The sequence below is a fragment of the Aristolochia californica genome, unplaced genomic scaffold (genome assembly GCF_029961685.1).
Source record: "Aristolochia californica isolate CCGP_79_NKW_82.1479 unplaced genomic scaffold, dmAriCali1.0.hap1 SCAF_12, whole genome shotgun sequence".
Lineage (NCBI taxonomy): Eukaryota > Viridiplantae > Streptophyta > Magnoliopsida > Piperales > Aristolochiaceae > Aristolochia > Aristolochia californica.
In genome coordinates, this window is record NW_027181793.1 from 24498759 (window position 1) to 24520652 (window position 21894).

The 21894-nt window shown below is 37.0% G+C and overlaps 1 protein-coding gene and 2 long non-coding RNA genes across 3 annotated transcripts; 2 read left to right on the plus strand and 1 right to left on the minus strand.

Moving 5' to 3' along the window:
• Window positions 1–889: 889 nt before the first annotated feature.
• On the minus strand, window positions 890–9590 carry LOC137947034 (uncharacterized). Its single transcript, XR_011111105.1, has 3 exons — window positions 9365–9590; window positions 6157–6240; window positions 890–968 (listed from the first exon to the last, which is right to left on the minus strand). It is a non-coding gene; the product is annotated as an uncharacterized lncRNA (long non-coding RNA).
• Window positions 9591–11063: 1473 nt separating this feature from the next.
• LOC137945720 (CRM-domain containing factor CFM3, chloroplastic/mitochondrial) lies at window positions 11064–16729 on the plus strand. The gene is made up of 9 exons (XM_068791709.1): window positions 11064–12059; window positions 12242–12749; window positions 12850–12980; window positions 14445–14795; window positions 14896–15052; window positions 15153–15445; window positions 15558–15617; window positions 15703–15789; window positions 15960–16729. The coding sequence occupies exons 1-9, from the start codon at window positions 11064–11066 to the stop codon at window positions 16047–16049; spliced, it is 2673 nt and encodes an 890-aa protein (XP_068647810.1). The 3' UTR covers window positions 16050–16729.
• Window positions 16730–17031: 302 nt separating this feature from the next.
• Window positions 17032–21798, plus strand: LOC137946984 (uncharacterized). The gene is made up of 2 exons (XR_011111096.1): window positions 17032–17166; window positions 21230–21798. It is a non-coding gene; the product is annotated as an uncharacterized lncRNA (long non-coding RNA).
• The last annotated feature ends 96 nt before the right edge of the window (window positions 21799–21894 follow it).

Consider the following 21894-nt stretch of genomic DNA (forward strand, 5'->3'; position numbering starts at 1 on the left):
TCTCTTGAACCTGATAACTCGATACTCTGGGAATGACCGTTGAGATGAGAAAAAAAAAAAAAAAAATACTCTCATGGATGAACCAGAAGCTTAGAAGCCGCTAGGACCAAAGTATCATTTTGTTTCCGACTACGGATGGAGAAGGCTGCAAGGATTGAGTAGTTTAGATAATAGAAAGCGGCCGGAATGTGTTGGAGATGATCCCAGCACCTTCCGAAAGTGGTTTTCTGTGGTCCAGCCAAAGTCCATTCAATTCAGTTGGATGGGAGCGTTTGGGCGGCTCATGCAATCTAGTCTTTCTCATTTTCTTTTTTTCTCTGGTCATGGCGCACACCGTAATGAAATTGTTTGTTTAGTATTCAGCTGAGAAAGCAATCTTTATTTCTCTTGTCCTTCTTCGTGTTTTAATACTAGCTACAGAGGAAGACAACACTAGCTAATATAAAAGGAAGCAAAAGATAAAATTATTTAGTACACCCACAGACAAGAAACTGGATAGCTAGCTTGCTTACTCTCAGTTCATTCGACGCTTTGGGACTATCAATAAGAAATCACACTGCAATTGCGATGATCACTGAAGCAGTTTTGTATCCGACAAGGAGAAGATCTAGAACCTGGCCAAGCATCTCATCTTCAGAGAGCTCGTCATGGGTGATCTCCACGTCCATGAAATCCATCATACTTTGTTCCTCTCTCCGTTGACCTCTCCTTCGACGAAGAAGGGTCTTCTTGATGGCCTGTACCCTATACTTTGCCTGCCAAATTAACCAATTGAAAAAACTATATTCTCGATAGTAATTAACAATAGGGAATTTTACTAAATTACCCATAAATATTAACAAAAATAATTAATTCTCAAACTTAATATAAAAAATACCTTACTTTGACCGATCAAATGTACGTGTACAGTCCAAGACAACATGTCAACTTTGATAGCTTATGTAGTGCCACATCACCATGCCACACACCTACAACCAAAAGAATTTACGCCATGTCACCTAACTCGTTATCACTACACCACATCATCAAACAAGTGAACAACATGTCAACATGACACACAATCAACATGTCACGTTGGAGTATCTTTTTTCTCCCATTTTTCTTTTATAATTGATTTAAGTTATTTTGTAATTTAAAAATATTTTAAATACATTAATTTCTGGTTTTAAAAATCTTACACATTTCATTAACTTCTATTTAATATAATAAAAAATATAAATTTTGTTTAGTAATTATTTTAAAAAATTTATAATGTAATTAATTCCTTACATTATCGATTTAAGATTTTTTTAATTTTAAAAATAATTTGAAAAGATTATTTTAGTTTTTATCTTGCAAAAAATATGAACAAAGATTTGAAAACTAGAGATCAAGCATCATTAGAAAATCTCAATAATTTTAGTTATGTAAACAGATTCAAATTTTTAAACAAATTTGTGTTATGAAGTTTTAGGGCATGAAATATTTTAAACCATACTTTATCCAAATGTATATAAATGTTTTACAATGGCAAAACCTTAGAATAACCTATATCATGCTTATATGTTAAAATAGTACATTGGCATATGTCATGATTGATCATTACCTGTGAAAGATCTATCATCTAGAATGTTGTTTGCAATAATGTATAAATTATGGTCTATCATTGATCCAACATGATCAATCATACAAAATTTGATCAATGGGTTTTTTGAAAGGTTGAAAACTTGTTGATTGATGCGTGATCGATCAATAGGCCTAAGGAACCTAAAAAATATAGCCATTATACATGGTTGATTGATTCTACCTTTCCCGTGATAGATTAACAATTTTTACAATTTTTTACTCACAGGCAAAAACGGCTAGTTTAGCTGGAAAACTTATAAATAAGCCCTCAAACTCATAGAGGATCAAAAGTTGAGCTTATATTGGCATACCAAACCTCAGAAAAAATTATTTTGAGCTTAAAATTCTTATTTTACCTTCTAGAAGAGAAAAACCTTAAAATTGTCCAAATCTTCCTTTTCTCTTCACTCTTTTTGCATTCATTAGTTCAATCAAACTCCTATACATCTCATATCTCGTGCTTAAAGTTTTAAAGTCTTGGATCTCGCTTGAAGAAGGACAATCTCTCCAAAAAGAAAATTCTAAGTTTGATTTTCTTTTGTATTTTTATACTTTCTTTTTAGAAGTTTGCTAGTACTTTAAAGCTAGAACAATTGGCATTTTAGAGTCTGAAATCTAAAAAGAGAGTACCCATAGGAGTCGAAACTAATTGTATTGAATCTCTTGAGGAGAGATCAATTGTGTAATTTAGATATTACATGTGGTTTAAAGAGAGCCTAAAATATCTTTTTATTTTCCAACTAATAGAGCAATTAATGGAATTTTCCCGAGTAAAGATTCTTAGGCGGTGACTACCAATAGGGGAATATCAAGAAAAAAAAATCATTGTATTCTATGATTGTGTACTTATTATTTATTTTGATTGCACTTTACATGAATGTTAAGAGTTTTAATCTTAAATCTCAATTCAACCCCCTCTTGAGAAGCCACCTAGACTAACACCTACTTCTTTAAACAATCCATCAATAATCTCCTCAAAGATGTCTCAGGAGCAAAGCCAAGTATCAGCCGAGAAAGAACTCTGTCAGCCATCACCGTCTAAGGTGAAGATTTCTGGACAAAGCACCTTGGTTATATTCAAACCAAATTCCCCGAGGAAAATAAGCCAACATCGCTTTCCTAAGGAAATTGAAAATAGCCTTCCTAAGGAGATATTCATGAAATCATTAAATGATCTGGTTGTGGAAGGATATGTCAAACAGCCCAAAGAAATAGCAGCACTATCCAAGTGTAGACACAAGGAAGAGGAAGAAGATCGATTGTCTCCTTGGATAAAGTGCATAGAGAGCACAAGCTACTTGGGAGAAAAGAGCCTCTTCTCAAAAGGTTCTCGGGTGAGAATCTTCCCAAGATGGACACTCCAGATGAAAATTTTAACTTCGGCAAGCAAGGAAGAAGCCAAGCAAAGGCTGCAATAGCACTAGCAAATGGAGGATTACTAGTCAAGACATAAGAGGATGAAACAACATGTTCCTTCAGTAGAAGGGCACCACATCATCCTATCAGGATCAAAAGACTAGAGATATATCGCATCAAGATCCAAAAGCAAGTAGAAGATCTCAATAGCCCCGACATCATCCAAGTCTCTTCTAAAGAGAGCATGCTAGTTGACACCTTGGAATCCAATGGCAAAATTGAGATTTGACAGGATTTTTTTTTATCATAAACCAGATTATAGAGTAGTGGGTATTGGATCCTGAGTGGTGAAGTGCCCAACCAATAGTCGGACCAGAAATCCCATCATCACCTATCACAAGGCTGGAATGTGATGTGTTGATTGAATAATTGAAAGTGGTGAGAAATATATTGCCATATACAAGACAGCTGACTCTAGGAACCTCCACATAAGTACCGGTGCTCAAGTGTTCCTCATAGTCTTGATTACAACAGGAATCCAAGGAAGATCAGGGTAGTTGTTTAGTTTCCAGCACCATTTTTTGGTGGCGCAGCATTGAAATTCCTTATTTATCGTTTTCTCAAGCTACCCTCCTTAGGTCTACGGACCTCTGCCCATTTCACTAGGTGATGTTTGATTCTTCTTTTAATCCTTTCAATAGAAAGTTCTTCATAAACTTCTTTGTGTTAGCCATGCTCGCAGGACAGTGAACAAAAGAGAGAAAATAAGCAAGAATACCAGCAAAACATGACTTGAGAAGCATCTGCCTACCAGCCTGCCTTTGATATAAGGCGGCGTTTCCAGGTGGATAATCAAGTGTGTAGCTTCTATGGAACTGGGTTGCAGAGAGTTCTCTCATGTGACCACCGAATAGAGGAAATCCCAGATAAGTACCAGAAAAAGTACCAGCACTACAGCCTAACTTTCGAACCATTTCATCCAATTGTTGTTGAGGTATGTTGAAGCCGTATAAAGCCATTTCCCTCCAATTGATCTTTTCTCCAAAAACAAGCTCGAATATGCAGAGCAATGCCTTAATCCTGATAATCTCCTTTGCAGTACCATCACCAAAGACGATGGTGTCATCAGAGAATTGGACGATGGGGTTGCCAAGTCCACCATCATTGAATAGTGGCTTCAACCAGTGTACTTCGTGTGCAAGACAAAAAAGACAAGTGAGACCTTCAGCTACAATGTTAAATAATAGGGGGGAGATGGGATCCCCTTGGTGTGGTCCTACAGAACCTTGGAAGTACCCACACACAATAACCACCGAATAGAGGGCAGAGGAGATGCAGCTTTGAATCCATTTCCTCCAGTTATCTCTAAACCCCATTCCATCTAGCAAAGAGTCTAAGTAACTCCAACATACTCGAATCTAATTCTATCTCTAAGTCTAGTTAAAGGATTATCCATGGTCAAGAGCTCCTCTTGAAACAATCTATCACCTCATGGTCCTCCATTTGCAGCATCCAGAATGAATCTCCCTTTTATAATTGAGATTTACTAATGATATGCTGTAGAAGCTTCTTGAGTCGATTAGCCAACACTCTTAAATATTAACTTATACGCACCAGAGACAAGACTAATTGGCCAAAAGTTAGAGACTTACTTCATGTTCTCCTTCTTCAAAACTAGCACACAATAAAGGAGGCATCAGGAATCCTATATTGATTCCATTTGAACAGAAATCCTCCATCATTTGTTTAACAACATTTGCTATGAAACACCAAGCCATTCGAAAAAACTCCCTGTTGAAGCCACCAGGCCCTGGTGCCTTATCAAGAGGCATCTGCATAACAGCCATTTCGATCTCATGCATGGTGAATGAGCTTCAAGATTGCCACGCTGGTCATCAGTCAGACACTTCAAAGGAAGATTGAGAAGACTAGGTCTGCTGTTGCACTCCTCAGAATAAAGTCTTGAGTAAAAACTCAAAATCTCATTAGTACTAACAGACTTATCAGAAGTTAACTGCCCCTAGATTTGTAGAGAGTTAATTCTGTTAGATCTGTGCCAGGCAGATGCAAGAGAGTGACAAAAAAATGTGTCATTGGCATCCTCCGCAAGGGGAGAATTATATGAACTTTAATGAGATTGAGGACATACATAGTTACTGGATCATCACTTGGCAGTTCACTCCTAGTCTGCCAATAATATTGTGGGCCCTCTAGCTTGAGAGGAAGCTACTCGACAATACCTCGCTAACAGTAGCTCATTCCCATTATGACTCTTTTCCTTTTTTTTTTTTTTTTTTTTTTTTTGTGGCTGTTTGCTGTCCATTAAGCTTAGCCATGGTCCTTGAGTATCTCATCTTGTACCTATGCTCTTTTGAGCCCATTATTGAATGCTTTTTCTCATTATTATAAAAAAAAAAGGTTCCACCATGAACGTTAGCAGTATCAATAGCAACTCTCACCCTCATGAGGACCACAACTTTGATGAAATCAAAGATGTGAACGACATTCTCCTCTTCTTGTCCTAGATTCACACACCCCAAGCAGATAACTACTTGGCAATTTTCTCAGTTGGAAGTAGAAGAATCTGGCAAGACCTAGTTATAGGCAATTTTGTCCCTTGCTATTTTGTGGTTTAACTTGGCTCCTCAATAATTTTTCAAATCATATCAGTTTGAAGCCCAGCAAAAATTTTGGTCTGCTTCACTAATAAGATAGCTAACATGGTCCCCTTTTGTTCATCTCTCCTAATCTCTAGCCTTGGCTCTTCCAAGTTCTTTCTTTTTGGAATCTCTGCCTAATTCTTTTGCTTCCTAATGCAATATCTTTATCCAAAAAAAAAGAATAACATGAAACATTATCGTTACTTCTAAGACAGCAGAATAGAAGATTCATCAAAAAGGAGTAGATTACCAGATGAAGCTTTGCATGACCAGATAAAGAAAGACACCGGTTAAGTGTTAGACCAATACAATTGGATAATTACATCCAAAAAGGCCCCAGTGCTTGCCACCACTATGTCTTATCCAGTCAGAGCTTAAAAGTTCCAGAAAACATTCATTTTGGACCATCAGACAACTCCTTTGTACAATAGCATTTTTGACATTGTCAAAAAACAAAAAAACAAAAAAAAGTTAACCGACGATTTTTGAACAGACGACAGAATTGTAAGAAAAAAAGTTAAGGCAAGAGCAATACCAATTGGATAGCTCCTTGGCTGAGTTGCTGGGTCATCATTGTCCAATCCTGAAGAGTAAAATTCCAACCCACAGGCAGGACACACTACAATTGCAACAAAACGGCAGATACTGCAAGAGTTCAGTCACATTGTCTATGGGAGGCACAAACAAATAAAAAGGACTTCACAGATGGCTGAAATTAGTGAGCAACCTGAAGTCCTAGCATCATCTGATTGCAGCCATTCTTTCAAAAAAAAAAAGTAATGATAGTTTTTTTATAGTTGTTTGAATATGTGAAGTCAGGGTAGAACTAGGACTCTTCTGTGAGGAAGTGGATGAGGATTGTCAGTGTTATACCCACCCACTAGGATTAGGATTAGAGCCATGGGATCAAACTATGTAAGCAGTACCATGAATTAATTACAAATTCTCGAGGGACTGATCTCTTGCTCGTCGAAAATCTTCTTCCTTCTCATTCCTATCTTTTGTTCTGTTTGTTTCACCCTCTCTGTTGGCTTCCCTATTGAAAGCTCAAAGGGTGTTGATTCCATAGGAGGGAATAGAGGTATAAGGGAACGTTGCTGAAGAACAGAGATGAAGCAGGATTCCTGTCCCAGATCATTCGTCAAAAACAGTTACTATTAGATTTAATTCACCATGACAGGTTTCATAATACATCTCATGCAACAGCTGGATATATTATCTTATATTTTTCATTCTACCCAGAGTTGGAAGCATTCCCACTCTAATTTCAATGTCAAATTTTTTTTCAGACTCTTGTTCAAGTTTTAACGCCAGAATTGCCTGACTTTTCACCATTGAGGTGTCATCCAATGGGAGCTAATGGCAAGGCAATCTTTTGGGACCCTTAGAGTGAAAATAAACTTCATATAGTTTCTGCACACTTCACTAATATGATGATAATGCAATTTTAATGTTTTAGGCATTTATTTAGTTGCAATACTTACATGTTATGTTATTGTTGCCTACTTCAAACAAGACAAGTCAATATGTAAATAAACAAGTTGCTGATGCAAGTTAAAGTTCTAACAACCCTCAACCTTCCCTTTCACTAAATCTCGAATTCAATGGGCCTATGAAAGGTTTTGTTTTCCATTAAAGTGCAACAAGAAGGAGAGAAGAAAAGGATAAATTTTGTTACTTGAAAACAGTTTTCAGGAGTATGTCATATCTCAGACCTTTATCAAGGAGTCAATTTCCTTGTTTAACCAATATATTATTACCATTTATTAAACAGAATGGAAATGGAATAAAAAAATTACCCAATTAGACAATCAGGTAATTTTACCTGTTTATTGTTTTTTTTAAATAGATTGTTTATTGTTTATTGTTTATTGTTTATTGTTTATTGTTTATTAAACAGAATGGAATCGGTTAATAGTTATTCCAAATTTTGGTACAATAATCTCTTAGACTTTTTTTTTTTTTTTTTTGAGAAAGAACACTTTTCATTAAAGCCAAAAGGCAAACAAGAACATCAAGGAGGGGGGCCCTTACAAGGAGAGATTTGAAGGTAACCCCTCTCTAGCAAGAGAATCAGCAGTACTATTTGTTGATATTGGAACACGAGTCCAATTACAAACAATGCCTCCAGTTAAATCCTGGATTTTACAAAAAATGTTGCCAATGGCACCAAGGAGGGTCCTGTTGAGTAGCACATTAACTAATGACTATTTTAGAGTTCCCTTCTGCCTTAAACCTCGAGCCACTAGCATCTCCAAATGCCTCTTACTTTAGCTGGACTTGGTTCCCCTTCTTGTGGGCTTAGTAAACCAATATACCAGAGTGAAGATCATTGCTAGTGGAATAATTTGGTCCAATTGGGGGCCTCCTCACTATGCATTTAAATGGTGTGAGGCTAAATAGTCAGTATTCGCTAAAAAGACTTTGAAGGAAGTGTGCTTCCTAAGCTATACTACCTAATATCATGACTTCTCCACAAAGATTCACTAAAATGCAAAGCAAACTCCTAGAATATGTAATTTCTATTTATTTTGATTTTTAGGAAAGTATTTTCTCATGGAATCTTATTTCTAAGGGTGTAATGAGAGCAAGGACATTATTGTTTTTGTATCACTATTTTATGTTGTAAATAGAAGAAAGAAGAGGGAACCCTAAAACCATCCTCTTCTAATTCAACATGAATCTCTTTCTCCAGCTCTTTCTCTCTTCTCCCACATTCTCTCATTTTGCTCCTACATTCATGAATTTCACACAAACCAAGCATGTAAGGTTAAGCTGGCTCAAAACAATGAAGGGTTTTCTCCCTGATTCTAGTTTGTTGGGAACAAGATATGCTGCAAATACTGAAGCCATGTTTCTTCTCTGGGGGAGCTCTTCCTGCAAAACTTTTAATGATCCTCTATTGGCAGAAGATGTTTAGGCTAACATTACTCATTGATGATACATAAGTGTTCCTGACCTTGAAAGTTGATAAGAGGTCTTCAGGCAAACTGCAGACCTCCATAAATGACCAAACACCAGATGATTAAATGGCCTGCACTATATAACCATGTACCTGCTTATCTGCCTAACGCTGTTGTAATTAGGCAATCTTTCTTTCTAATACCAGACTTTTTTTGTTCTCCTCCTCCTACTCTCTGAAACTCCTTTTTCAAAGATAAATATATTTTTCTCTTTTAGAATAAAAAACAACAAAAATGAAAATGGAAAATAAAACATAGAAACTCCGCCAACTACACAAAATAAACTTCTAGAAAGTAAATGTACAACAATTCACAGACAACATTTAATTACAATGGGTTGCTAGAACCATGGGCTGCTAAACTATCGAGGCTTATGACGGAGAAATGCAAGAGCCAGACATTCCTATAAAATGAGTCAATATATAAAAACAGACTGGTACTCCATTTGCTTACGAAAATGAAGGGAGTGCACTTCTGTATCCACTATGCACCTCAACCCAAGAATTAACGTGAAATCACCTATAGTAGTAAGGATGTAGCTAAAGTCCACCTCTGCCATTAGATACTCTACCTACGGCATAATACTTTACATAAATGACGACAACATAAACAATTAGATTCCACCAGAAATCAGCACTGGAAGCAAAGGGTGACAACATCGCCACAAACGAAATCGCTACAGCATACTAAGTACCCATAATGTATTTGACATGAAACGCAACAATTGCTTGCATTGAGGAAATAGGAGAATGTCTGCTTTTAACAACATCGCCAGCATACCACAAGATCTTAGGCTTAAGTACAGCTGCTCACAGTCGGAAGCTGCGGCGGAGGGAGAGGAAACAAGGAAGTATCAGTGAGAGGACACTGGTGGATGAAAGACGGCATGTACATCACACCCATTCCTTGAAACCCTTATTCGCCGTCGAGTGTATGAATCTCGAGTCCGATACCACAAGATTTTATGCTCGATGTAAATTTTAAAATAAAATAAATAAATAAATTATTAAATTAAAAAATGAGTGCCATGGAGCTACAAGAGAGAATTCCTTATCTTTGTTCTCTCTTTCCTTTGTTTTCTTAACTTTCTATCTCCTTCTCCCCTCTTCTTGTTCTCTCCTTTTGGTGTTGAACTCTTCTACTACTTGTTTTTCTTTTTTCAGTTTATTCTCCTTGCAACTATGGAGAGAGGAGCAAGTTGTTGTACTAGGCGCCATGCTTCTTAGTAGGTCATGGCTTGATCACCATTATCCTCATAGATCCTACCTACAGGGTGGCACCAAGCCGTTCGAGATCGAATTGAAAAATATTCAGCTCAGTTTGTTTTTTACTTGAAATAAGACTCGTTAAGTATATAACTAAGCTAAACTCTAGATTTTCCAAGTTCGGTTTGTTAGCTCATGAGTTGACTTGTTAGCATATATTTTTTTTTACGAAAATACCCTTTTCTCTAATTGATCTCGTTAATTCTTTTTTTAGTTGGTTTATAGTTGCCCTTATTTACCTCAAACCTCAGAGAAGATCGATCATTCAACCCTTTTGGGTTATTCAACATCTAATGTTATTGTTTGCTAATGGAATAAACGCTATTGACAGTAATAGAGGACAATAGCTTTGACTTTCGTGTACAAGGTGCAGTTGTCATTTTAGGATTTTGCATTGAGTCTAACTCGAGTCAAACTCGAACTTATAAGTTTTATTGGAGTTGAGGTTGAGCCCGAATTCAAACTTGGTTATCATAGTTCAAGCAGAACCTAAACCTACCAAGAGTTCAAATTCGATTTTGCTCATCACCCAAATTTTAATCTAACCATCAAACATAAATGGAATGACCATAAACTTAAACTGTTCCCATTTTACACTTTTCTCAACTAAAACTAAAGGTATTATTATAGGTATAATAAAACAAACATCATGACTTTAAGGGGTTGTTTGGTACCCATAGAAAATAAAATAAAAAAGAAAAAAAAAGGAAAAAAAATTTATTTTTTGTTGTTTAGTAGAAAATCTTAATCATCAAAATTTTAAAATATTATTATTTATTATTTATTATTTTTAACTCGTATCCAAACAATAGAAACTATATTTTTGTTCCATTTTCTCACTCATTTTTTATGAACATCAAAACAAGATACAATAAACCTTTTTTTATTTTATTATTATTATTATTATTATTATTATTATTATTATTATTATTATTATTCCACTTTGGGTGTTCCAAACATAACCTAAGAACAAAAAGGCCATTTCATTAATTTAAAAAATACCAATCTCATTGATTAAATTAGCTTTATTCGTATTTCTTGATTTTTATCGGGGCAAGACAGACTGAGTCACAACTCACAACCCAGTAACCTCTTCCAGCATGCGATCATCTTAGCAAATCTTCACCGGACAGTATTTCATTTCATGTCATTGATCACCCCTTTCTTACTCCAGACGAGCTTCGTTTCCCAACATTCGGTGTAATTTCACAATCATGGCGGTCTATCCTCAAACTGCGCTCAACCCTTTCCCTCATATCTTATCCCAATGCCCTGCTTCTCCAAACTATCTTCCTCTAGCCAATTCTAAGTTTTCTTTGACTACCGCTTTTAACTCCTCCAAGCTCGAAGCTTTTGTACCCTCCCTAACGCTTGGACTCGATCTTGAAAACCGACAAAGGGCGGAACACTCCAATCCTAAAATCGGAAAGAAGAAGAAAAAGCTCAGACCCAACTTCTACGAGATAACTCGTGAGCATTGGTCAAAGAAAGCCGCTTCACAGAGAACGAAATTCCCCTGGCAAGAGTCTCGTAGTGTGGGAACATATTCACAGTCGACTCCCCCATCTGTTCAAACTCCTCTTCCCATTAGATTCCCAAACGGAGAAATCAGCAGCTCCAGTGGAGTAACCCAAAACGTAAATCCCTCTCTTACAAACATTGTTAGTTTGGCTCCTTGGGATCATGGAAGCAAACAGAGAAACATTCATACTGGTTCGGAAGCTAAATGTACTAATGAGGCTAATCGAGTGGATGGTGGTGACATCGACGAGAAAGAAACAACGAGCATTGTTGGAACGATGTTAGAGGAATTGAAGATCGTTGGTGAAGAACAAAGGAGTAATGCTGATTGCAGTGTTGGTAAATTTCCAGTTGCTCATGCTTTTTCAGGGAAGGAACAACCTAACGAGAGAAAGGGTGATATTATGAGCCACACTATTCAGCTTCCATGGGAGCGAAAGGGAAGCTTAGAGGGAGAGAGGCGCAAGAGCAACACTGAATTAGCTGAGGTAACAATCCCAGAATCCGAATTGCGGAGGCTGCAGAATGTTGCTCTTAGAATGAAAGAAAGGGTGAAGGTCGGAGTGACTGGGATTACACAGACTGTTCTGGATGAAATTAATGACAAGTGGAAGACTGAGGAGGTGGTAAAGATCAAATTTGAAGGGCCAACAGCAGTTAACATGAAGAGAACGCATGAAACTTTGGAGGTAAGTGTATACACCCTCATCTTAAACTTCATCTGGTATTGGTGTTACTGTGAGAACTAGATTCTTAGTATATCGTGCCTTCATGTCTTAGTTCCTGAACCCAAAGTAGACTGCTTTAGCTCTGTTAGTACTGCTCTAACACTTGGATGAAATATCTGTTGATTCATCTATTTTGTCACTAGAAAAAAACTGGAGGTTTGGTGATCTGGAGATCTGGAAGTTCAGTAGTTATATACCGGGGGATGACATATAATCTGCCTTGTGTGCAATCATATAGAAAGCATTCTCAAAATCATAGTGGCGATGATGTAACAAGGCAGCAGCAACTAATAAGGCATAAGCAAGATGAAGATTCATCTAGTGATCAGATGACCCTAAAAGGGTCGTTTGATGCTGTGAAAACAACTAAGGCATCTACTACTTCTCATGTGACAGCTTTTGAGGACTCATCTGGAGAATCTATGGATATAAATGATATTGAAGTCCTGTTAGAGGAACTTGGGCCTCGTTATCAAGATTGGTCAGGCCCCCATCCTTTGCCTGTTGATGCAGATTTGCTTCCTCGTGTTGTTCCTGGGTATAAACCTCCATTCAGGCTTCTTCCATATGGAATGAGACCTTGTCTTCACAATAGGCAAATGACCTTCTTGCGGAGATTTGCAAGAACAATGCATCCCCACTTTGCCCTAGGTACGTATGCATGTACAAACATAAGTTTATGGTTAATGTGTTTGTGTAACTTTATATTGATCAAATCATGTCCATAGTTGAATTTTCAACTTTGATTCAGGTAGAAGTAAGCAACATGAAGGCCTAGCAGTGGCTATTGCGAAGCTATGGGAAAAAAGTGCCATTGCTAAGATAGCAATCAAACGTGGTGTTCCAAATACTTGTAACGAGAGAATGGCTGAAGAAATTAAGGTATGTACATATCATATGTTTCCACTAGCAGTTTTTTATGATTGAGGTTTGTTCTTCAGAATATGCAAGTAAAGAATTTTAACTTGAGGGAAAGGAGGCTGGACTCAGATCCAACCAACTTTTGCTGCACCCAACTTTTTCTTCTTTGAACAAGTTATGCTATTTACAATAAGGTCATTACTTATTATATTTACAAGAATACCATTATATTCAATTTATCATTAAAAATTGATAAAGATAAAAAAACTGAAATAAACACCAACAGAAATCCCAAGGATAGTAAATAATTGTTGAATAAAAAAATCAAGCTTTAAGTTATTCGATGCAAATTTAGTGGTTAGATTAAAAACTGGGTGCAGCTAACCTAGAAAGGCTTAGGTCCATACTCTTTTTTTCCTTTCAAACTTATTGATTTGGGTATGCAGGATTGGCTTAATATGTTGTACTCACAACTTGTGCTTGCCTTACAGAACATGTTGATGTGTCCATCTTTCTTTTGAACATGGTTTTGTGCATAAGAGATCTTGTCTCATACTCCCCAACAAAATAGCTTATTTAGTGAAAACATAGGAACCTAATGGATTTCTTTGACCATCTGCCTTTCTACTATAGCCTGTTTAATTAATAGGTTGCCTACTACCACCTTGAAAGGTTACTCTCACATTTGTTGTCTTGCTAGCTGGCCTCCAGACTATAGTTGTCTTCGAGTCTTTGGTTGCACCTGTTATGTTCTTTTTTCTTCTATCGCTGGTTCAAAATTAGACTCGAGTATGTCTCATTTTGTTCTTGGCCATGCTCTACGACCATTCATCTAGATCTCTTGTCATGTCACTTTAGGATTACAAGCTGAGTCTTGTAAGAATGTGGATAACCATTTGAGCTCTTTGCTGATAACCTCTGGAGGTGCCTATAAACAAAAGGGTGCAGACATATAAGTCCAGTGTAATAGTTCATTCAAGTAGCTATAACTGGGACATGCTCTGGTGATGATAATGATAATTATAGATCGTTTAAGTATTCATAGACTGAAGATTTGAGGCTTGAAATTATTATGTCAAGGATATCTTCTTTTTGCTCAGACGGTCAACAAGGCAAATATTAAACACTAGTAATGAACTCTTAATGTAGGATGATAAATGCCTTCATTTTTTGTTAACCCAAATGAGATGTTCGAAGGTTGACACATGCTGAGCATGCGAGAAAAGATTGTAAATTGAAAGTAGTTAGTTGTTTTTCTTTTTATCCTTTTTCTCGTTGGGTAAAAAAATAATATTTGTTATATAAAGTGTGTGTTGTTACATTTAATAGTGTTGAGTTGCACTTGCATACTTAATGTTCAAGTAAATAATTTCCTATACAAATTAGTGCATCTTTTGTAGAACTTTGATTAAGATGCTGTGGACTGTTGACAATTTTTTCTTTCTACATATATGCTGAAAACTGCTCCATCTCTCAACAATGTAGAGATTGACAGGGGCAACACTTCTATCTAGGAACAAGGAATATATTGTGTTCTACAGGGGAAATGACTTCTTACCACCGGACATGAAAAAGGCATTAATAGAAAGGGAGCAATCAACAAGGCTCAAGCAAGAAGAAGAAGAAGCAGCACGGTTGAGGGTGTCTGGCTTAAATCTTTCAAAGCGTAAGATTGCTAAAAGACCATTTGTAGCAGGTACACTAGCTGAAACTGTGGAGGCAAAATCTCGTTGGGGAAGTGAACTAAGCATTGAGGAGAGAGAGAAGATGATGAGAGCTGAAGCATTGTCTAGGCATGTTTCTCTAGTCCGATACTTGGAGAGGAAACTTGCTCATGTAAGAATGTTTTTTCTTTTGTTTCCTTTTTGCTTATGCAATTTGGTTTACTGAATGGAGTAATATCTTACTCAAAATATTTACCTGAGGTTTTTATTAGGCACAAGAAAAGGTTATGAAGGCAGAGAAAGATTTATGTAAAGTGCAGAATTTTCTCACCCCAAGGGAGCTCCCAACCGATTTAGAAACAATTACAGATGAAGAGCGGTTTCTCTTTCGTAAAATAGGTCTTAGTATGAAACCGTTCTTGCTTCTAGGTACTCTGCTGCTCTGGAAATTGCAATTTTCTTTATCCTTCGTTGCTCTCCTGAGAGTATTGTTAAAATCTCATGCTTGTGTCTATGTATTTCCCTCCAGGGAGGAGAGGTGTTTATGATGGGACAATAGAGAACATGCACTTACATTGGAAGTACCGGGAGCTGGTGAAGATACTAGTCAAAGGCAAGAGTTTCCCCCAAGTGAAGCACATTGCAATATCTCTTGAGGCTGAGAGCGGAGGGATCTTGGTCTCTTTGGATAAAACAACCAAAGGATATTGTATAATTCTATACCGTGGGAAAAACTATCTCCGACCAACTTCGTTGAAACCCAAAAATCTGTTGACCAGAAGACAAGCATTAGCTCGTTCCATTGAGCTTCAAAGACGTGAGGTAACTTCTTTCAAAAAAAAATATTCAACTTGATTCTAAAAACTATCTTTTTGCCCTTTGTTGATGTTGATGTTTTATTTTTATTTTTTTGTGTCTCAAAAATAAAATTTAGGCACTCAATCATCACATCTCAGATTTGCAGCAGAGGATTGAGATGCTGAAATCTGAACTGGTAACATGTCCATCTCTATAGTAAGTAATTCCAGTGATAGAATGAATGGTCACATTTGAGGTATTTGATGGACAACTATTTTCAGGAACAAATGGAGGCAGCCAAGGAAACAGGTGACGAGAAATTGTACTCAAGGCTGGATGGAGCTTATTCGTCTGATGAGGACCTTGAGGTTAGTATTTATGTTCCTCCCATTTTGGTGACTAAGTGCAGTCTTTTGTCATGCTCTATGAATCAACCTGCCATAAAAATTATGTATTTTTCTTCAAGTGTTCACACACAAAAAAAGAACTTTTTTCTTCAAGAATGCGGATGATGTGCTGACTTCACGTACTTTATTAGGACGAAGGTGAGGAAGCATATCTTGAAACATACAATGACCTCATGGACAATGACAAGGAACTAGAAGACTTCATGGATGAAAGCGTTTAACTTGTGGATGAACAAGATCATGCAATTTTGCACTACTAAAAATGAAGTTGTGGAAGACCAGAAAGTTAAGACGTTGGCTTCGTGAATAACAGTTCTGCATTTACAACAGGATTTTCTTCACAGTCAAGTGGTATAAGTAGAAATCTTGCATTCCGATATCTGAAACATGTATTACTTATCAAGGAACCTGCTTGTGTATGTTGTAGCATATCACCATCCAAACTGATTTAACAGATATTGATGGGAATGTAACTGGAAGCACCAGAACATTTTATAAAGTTACAAACAAGTAAAAGCTGTGTCTACTTTTGAAAGACACAGATAAGTGGTTATTAATTGTTCACCAATGGCCGAAGTTTGAAGTCAATAGAATAGATGCATGACTGCCCAGAGCAGTGGCTGAGAAATGCTTATTGAAGCTGCAACTGCTTATGTTATGAGAGTATTTTGAAATCTTTTAACAAATTTATTAGCAAAAGCAACGCATGAATAGCATGTCGTATTTCATTGTCTGCTCTTGTGAACAGCAAATGAATTTGAGAAGAATTATGAAATGGTGCTGGAAATTATTTGGAGAAAAAGATGTATTGGGTTTCACTCTAGTGTCTCTAATTATTTGGAGAAAAAGATGTAATGGGTGTCATTTTGTCAAGGAGTTGGAAGGGACACTCTAAACCCGACTAATTGATGCAAAAGTATACTTTGTTACTTAAAAGAATGTGTTAATATCTGTTTAATATTTTCTTTAATATATACTTATAGAACCATAAAAGAGTGCTTACAGTTAAATTATCCACTTATAAAATTACAAAAAGAGAGTCTACTACACGTGAAGGGGAGTGTTAAAGAGTAGTTCCTCGTGAATTAGTAAATATAAAATTTTTGAATTTATTAGTTGAAAAATATATTTTCTATGTGGGTATTCATTTTGGGATATACATGCTATTGGGGCTAAAATGACCCTATTTACGCGTGTGCATGTTTAAGGATCTTGGACTTTTCTGTTGCCAGTTTAATCGGAGGCTTCGTCACGCTCTGGAGCGACCAAGAGACTCCCAATGATCAAACTAACAAACTAGCAAGAAAAAAAGACCAGCAAGCGTTATTCCTGTGCGTGGTAGGATCCTTGGACTCTCTGTACCTAAATTGAACGGCAATCCAGTCTGTCTTTAATCCCGTCTCAGTTCGAATATTGACGCTTTGTTTTGAGTTGTTTGATTTGCTTGACCTTATTGCTGGCAATATCTGCATATTCTCTCGTTTTGGTTTACGCCGGTTTTCTGAACTGTTTAATTTGTTTTCCACTACCCGGGTATTGTAGTTTATCTGTTATACAATCCAAATCTAGAAATGTCTTCATGATTTTTTATTATTTTTTGGTGCTAGTCTCGTTGATTAGGATAGGTTATTATTGATGCAAAGTGCAAACCCTTAATTCCGTTCCTGGATCAACCCTTAATTCCCAAGTTTTGTTTCGATTCTTATTCGGCTACAAATTGTAGGTTTGACTTTAAATCTCGTGTAAGGCTTCCACAGCCTGGACCATAGACCCTTTCTTCAAAGGAAGGCATTCAGAAGAATGGTTGGAGTCTTATCTTGATAGTTTGGATACATATTGAGCTGAGTTGGAGAGAAGAAAGGTCCAAAAATGCCATGTGAGGCTGTTGGGGAGTTTTGGTTCCAAAAAGCAAAGATTCATCAGATTCTTTTACATCTCGTTGACATGACAATATTCTTTCATTTACGCTAGTCTGTAAGCATTTGGCTTTAAGCCAAGAAATGTGATTATGTTTTTGTTCTCCATCACTGCTTGATGTTTATTCTCATAATGTGCATGGTCTACTATTTTCAACTCAAAAGACTTAGTTTAAATTCATAGTCAATCTCTCAGTTCTCCTCTATGACTACTTCGTCAATCCTTCTATCATGACTTGAACATTATCAGTGTGATCAGGGCTGTTTAAAAAAAAAAAAAAAATCAGTGTGATCCAAGTAAAAAATGTTTCCAATCTTTGAATGTCAACAGCCTCATCGGTGCACTCTTAAGATCCCTTTGAGTATCTATTTTAATCTTGTATTTCATATCAAGGTTATCTTAGTGCTGCTGGTCATTAGAGCTTTGTTACTGGTGATTCTTCTACCTTCTGTTTTAAAACGGGAGAGAATTATATTTAGAGGGAAAGAAGATACAAGGGGCACCCCCCAATGTAGGGGTTAGCCCAGATTACAAAAGGAAGCTTAAGAAGAAAAACAGAAACACTAATTACAATCTTGCACAAAAAGCTAATTCTCCAGCCGATGAATGACAATATGAGAGAGCAAAGAGAAGCGAGTTACCAGGCAACAGTTTAATGGTGCTCCAGTAGTCCAAGGACAGCAACAAGAGCCTAGATCCAGTGGACGTAGGAGCTCTGAAATTTAGCAAACTCAACCTGTGTTAATCTAGGCAAGAATGAGGTGAGTTGTATTTTCAGTTACTTGCTTAATGGACTTTATGTCTGAAACTCCCTTGTTTCCTTTAATTCCAAAGTACCTAGAGATGGTGGCAAATATTGTGCACCAGTGCAGATTCACATGAAGGAGGAAACAGAGGGCAGAGCACCGAACTACCAAATCAGCAAAGTTGTTGGGAAGGCAATTGCACAGGTCGAAAAGTTGCAGAATGAGATTCCAAAATGGACTGTAAAGGCCAGCATATAAGTAAGTGGTTAACCGTCTCCTCCCTGTCCTGACAGAGCCAATGTAGAAAATTGATCATCAAGGAACCTTGCTGCTCATATACTAGAATTCAGTTTTTTGCAACTGTGAGGGGGGGGGGGGGGGGGGGGGGGGGGCAGCTTTTTGATCAGTGCAGCAGCATCGCCAACAGGTTGCACACCAGAGTTCCTTCACTTATACTAGGAGGCAACAGTGAAAACTCCATTGGGAGTCTATTTCCATATAATTATGTCCGCCCAAGTTCTCATATGTATTGTCTCTCAAGAATGTTCATGAGTGTGCTGGCTTCAATGATTCCATTATCCCTTTAAGTTCTGTCTATGCTGGAGGCCCCTCCAATATATCTTTGAATTGATGTCACCCAGGCAACCTTGTCTGGGCCAGGTTGAAGAGGGCAGGAAATAGTTCAGTTAACAGATTCTCCCTCTACCAGCAGTCCTTCCAAAACTGAGGTACCCAGTTGGAGGATTCTTTCCACAACATGGAGACCCTTTTATTTGAGATGCTTGCTATCCCAAATATAATTGTATTTCGTGACACCCACATTTTCCACTATGCACCTTTTTCATTACAAAATCTCCAAATCAAATTGGCAAGAAGTGCCTCATGCATTTGCCATAATCTCTTAATACCCAGACTGCCATCCTTCGTACGCTTGCAATTTTTTTCCACTTTACTAAATGGAATTTGAAACTATTAGAGGACCCTAGCAAAATAAATCTGTGTTTGATCGCCTCTTTGTAACACTTGTTAGGCATTTAAGGCAGAGAGTATAGGAGGAGGCCTGCCAGGGTATTTTACAAGAGAGATCATATCCCCTTTGGACAACAACTTTCCTTTCCAATTGAACAGACACTTATTGAACTGATATTATTTGATAAATGCTTAACAAGGGAAGTGAATACCCAACATCAAGATGCCATCGGCGAGTGCCCTCTTTAAATAGCTGATTTGCAACTGTTGCAGATTGCAAGATATGTTTCCTGTAAACTTTGGACTGGAGCTGTGGTGGATATTTTTTATTTTGTTTTTTTTTATAACAATGCGAAGATGAGAATTCATTAAAAGAGAGGAACAGGGCTTTATGCTAGCGTGTGTGGTGGCTCTATGCCTAAAAGAAACAGGTTCTTAATTTCTCATTTGGTGTAATTATATTGTACTGATGGAGGATTTCTTTGCCATTGTCTGGAGCAAATATTATATATATATATATTTATTTATTTGGTTTTCCCATTGTGTCTTGTTATATTTCTTTTTTTCCTTCGTTTAGTTGAATGACTGTTTCTTTTGAATCTGGTAATTATGAGTGTATAGTTTTCATTGGGAATTATACTTCTTGATGACCTTTTACATCTTGGGTTCTCATGTAGTAAACAATTTTCCAACAACAGTTAAGTCCTTATGAGAATTGGATTGTATTAGAGAAAGTGAGTCCCGAACATGATATCTATTGGCACACACTGGTATGTGACCATTGATCCAAGGGGCAAGTTTCAGCAGTTGAAGCTTTTGGGGATAGTTGCCATTTTTTTGAAGTTATGTGTTGAGAAGGAATAGATTAATTCTTTTTTCTTCTTATGATTTTTTTTTTGTTAGCATCCTGAAATATAATTAACATAAAGTTCAGTTGTAGAAGGTTTCAAAAAGGATAATCAATCTAGTCAATGAAATCTATGGTTTTGCTTTGAATCATTTGTGAATTAGTGAAAGAAGAGGGATCTTTCTGTAAATTCAATAGATTCATTATAAAGAGGACACTTCATTTGTAAAGAGAACACCTCATTCGATGGTGGATGACTCTTTGACAAGTGAAGTTAAATCTTCCTCTAGAGGAATCACTTCTTGAGCTGACAGCTGGCATCTTCCAGGTTGACAAACATTTCCACCAAGGGTTCACTTCTTCACATTCTTTAGTAGTGCTAAAGTTGAGTCCAAGTCTATTCTAATATGAGTAGCCAAATTAGGAGAACTCTTCTTACTTATAAACACATGATTTTTTCTGATATTAACCCATGTGAGATTCTTCCCACTGCAACCACCTCTTGCGCCCCAGCCTACTCAAAGGGAAAACAGGCCTAAGATGTGAACAACACAAATAGGGTACAAACTTAGTAAGACACAAGTTGGGCCCAATAAGGTAGAAATCTCTCTGATACCATTTTAAAGTTGTGTCTTAGTCCATCAACGCCAAATGACTAATTAAGTTAGTAGACATCTTCCCAACTAATAACTTGATGATTTTTTTATATTACCCATGTGAGGTTGTTCTCTTCAAGTATAAAAACATGTGTAGCTGGATTTACATTTCATTGTTAGAGCTGAAGAGTACCTGAACTTGACTCTTTGGCTATATTTTGTTTTTTGAAACTATATTTGTTAAATTAGGTTTTTCTTTATAGATGTTGAATAATTTTTCTGAAGCTATGAAATAAGTTTTGTTATATGGATGCTGGTTGTTTTAGGTACCAAAATGGTGATAAAGCCAACAGTTGCATTGAGGGCTGTGGCCGTGGGTGGGATTGCAGCATTCGCCAAGGTGGCTGGTGTTATGAAGGCTGCAGGAGGCATAAAGTTGGGAGCAGCAGCAGCTGCCGTGACTGCCGCTGCAACTGCAGCAATGTCAGGGAACAAGCAGGAAGAACACCCTCCAACAGATGCTTCAAAATAGCCTTCAGAAACTGTATACTTTTGGTGCAAACGTTGGTGTATTATGAGAAGGACCTGATTAACTTTGTTCAAACGTTTTTTCCCAGTGACTTCAAATTTTCAACTGGAGATATGTAATCAGTCTCAATAAAGCAAGATGATCAACCATTTCAATCTTGGCATGATGTTTTATGTTCTGCTTTATTATCTTTCATGTTTACTCTCTAGTTTCTAGGTCTGTAATGGAGTTCCTTATTGAGTTTGGAGGTGAAATGTAGGATTTATCAACGTTTGCAGAAGAATTATCTAGCATCGGAAGGGCAGTAGGATTCGTTTCAACGAATTTTACTAAGTTTTTCTTTCTTACTGAATTCCTCAAGAAGTATGTAATATTTGCAGAAGGATTCGTTTTATAACACAAAGCTTGCTTAACAGTAGTCCTAAATATGAAACTTCTGTGCGGCGAGTACATTTCATTTGA

Bases quoted from the DNA above. Each gene is read 5' to 3' on its own strand.
- LOC137945720 (XM_068791709.1), top strand. From the start codon at position 11,064: ATGGCGGTCTATCCTCAAACTGCGCTCAACCCTTTCCCTCATATCTTA. The intron at 15,053-15,152 runs GTACTCTGCTGC...ATTTCCCTCCAG, and splicing joins GAAACCGTTCTTGCTTCTAG to GGAGGAGAGGTGTTTATGAT. The intron at 15,446-15,557 runs GTAACTTCTTTC...AATAAAATTTAG, and splicing joins TTGAGCTTCAAAGACGTGAG to GCACTCAATCATCACATCTC.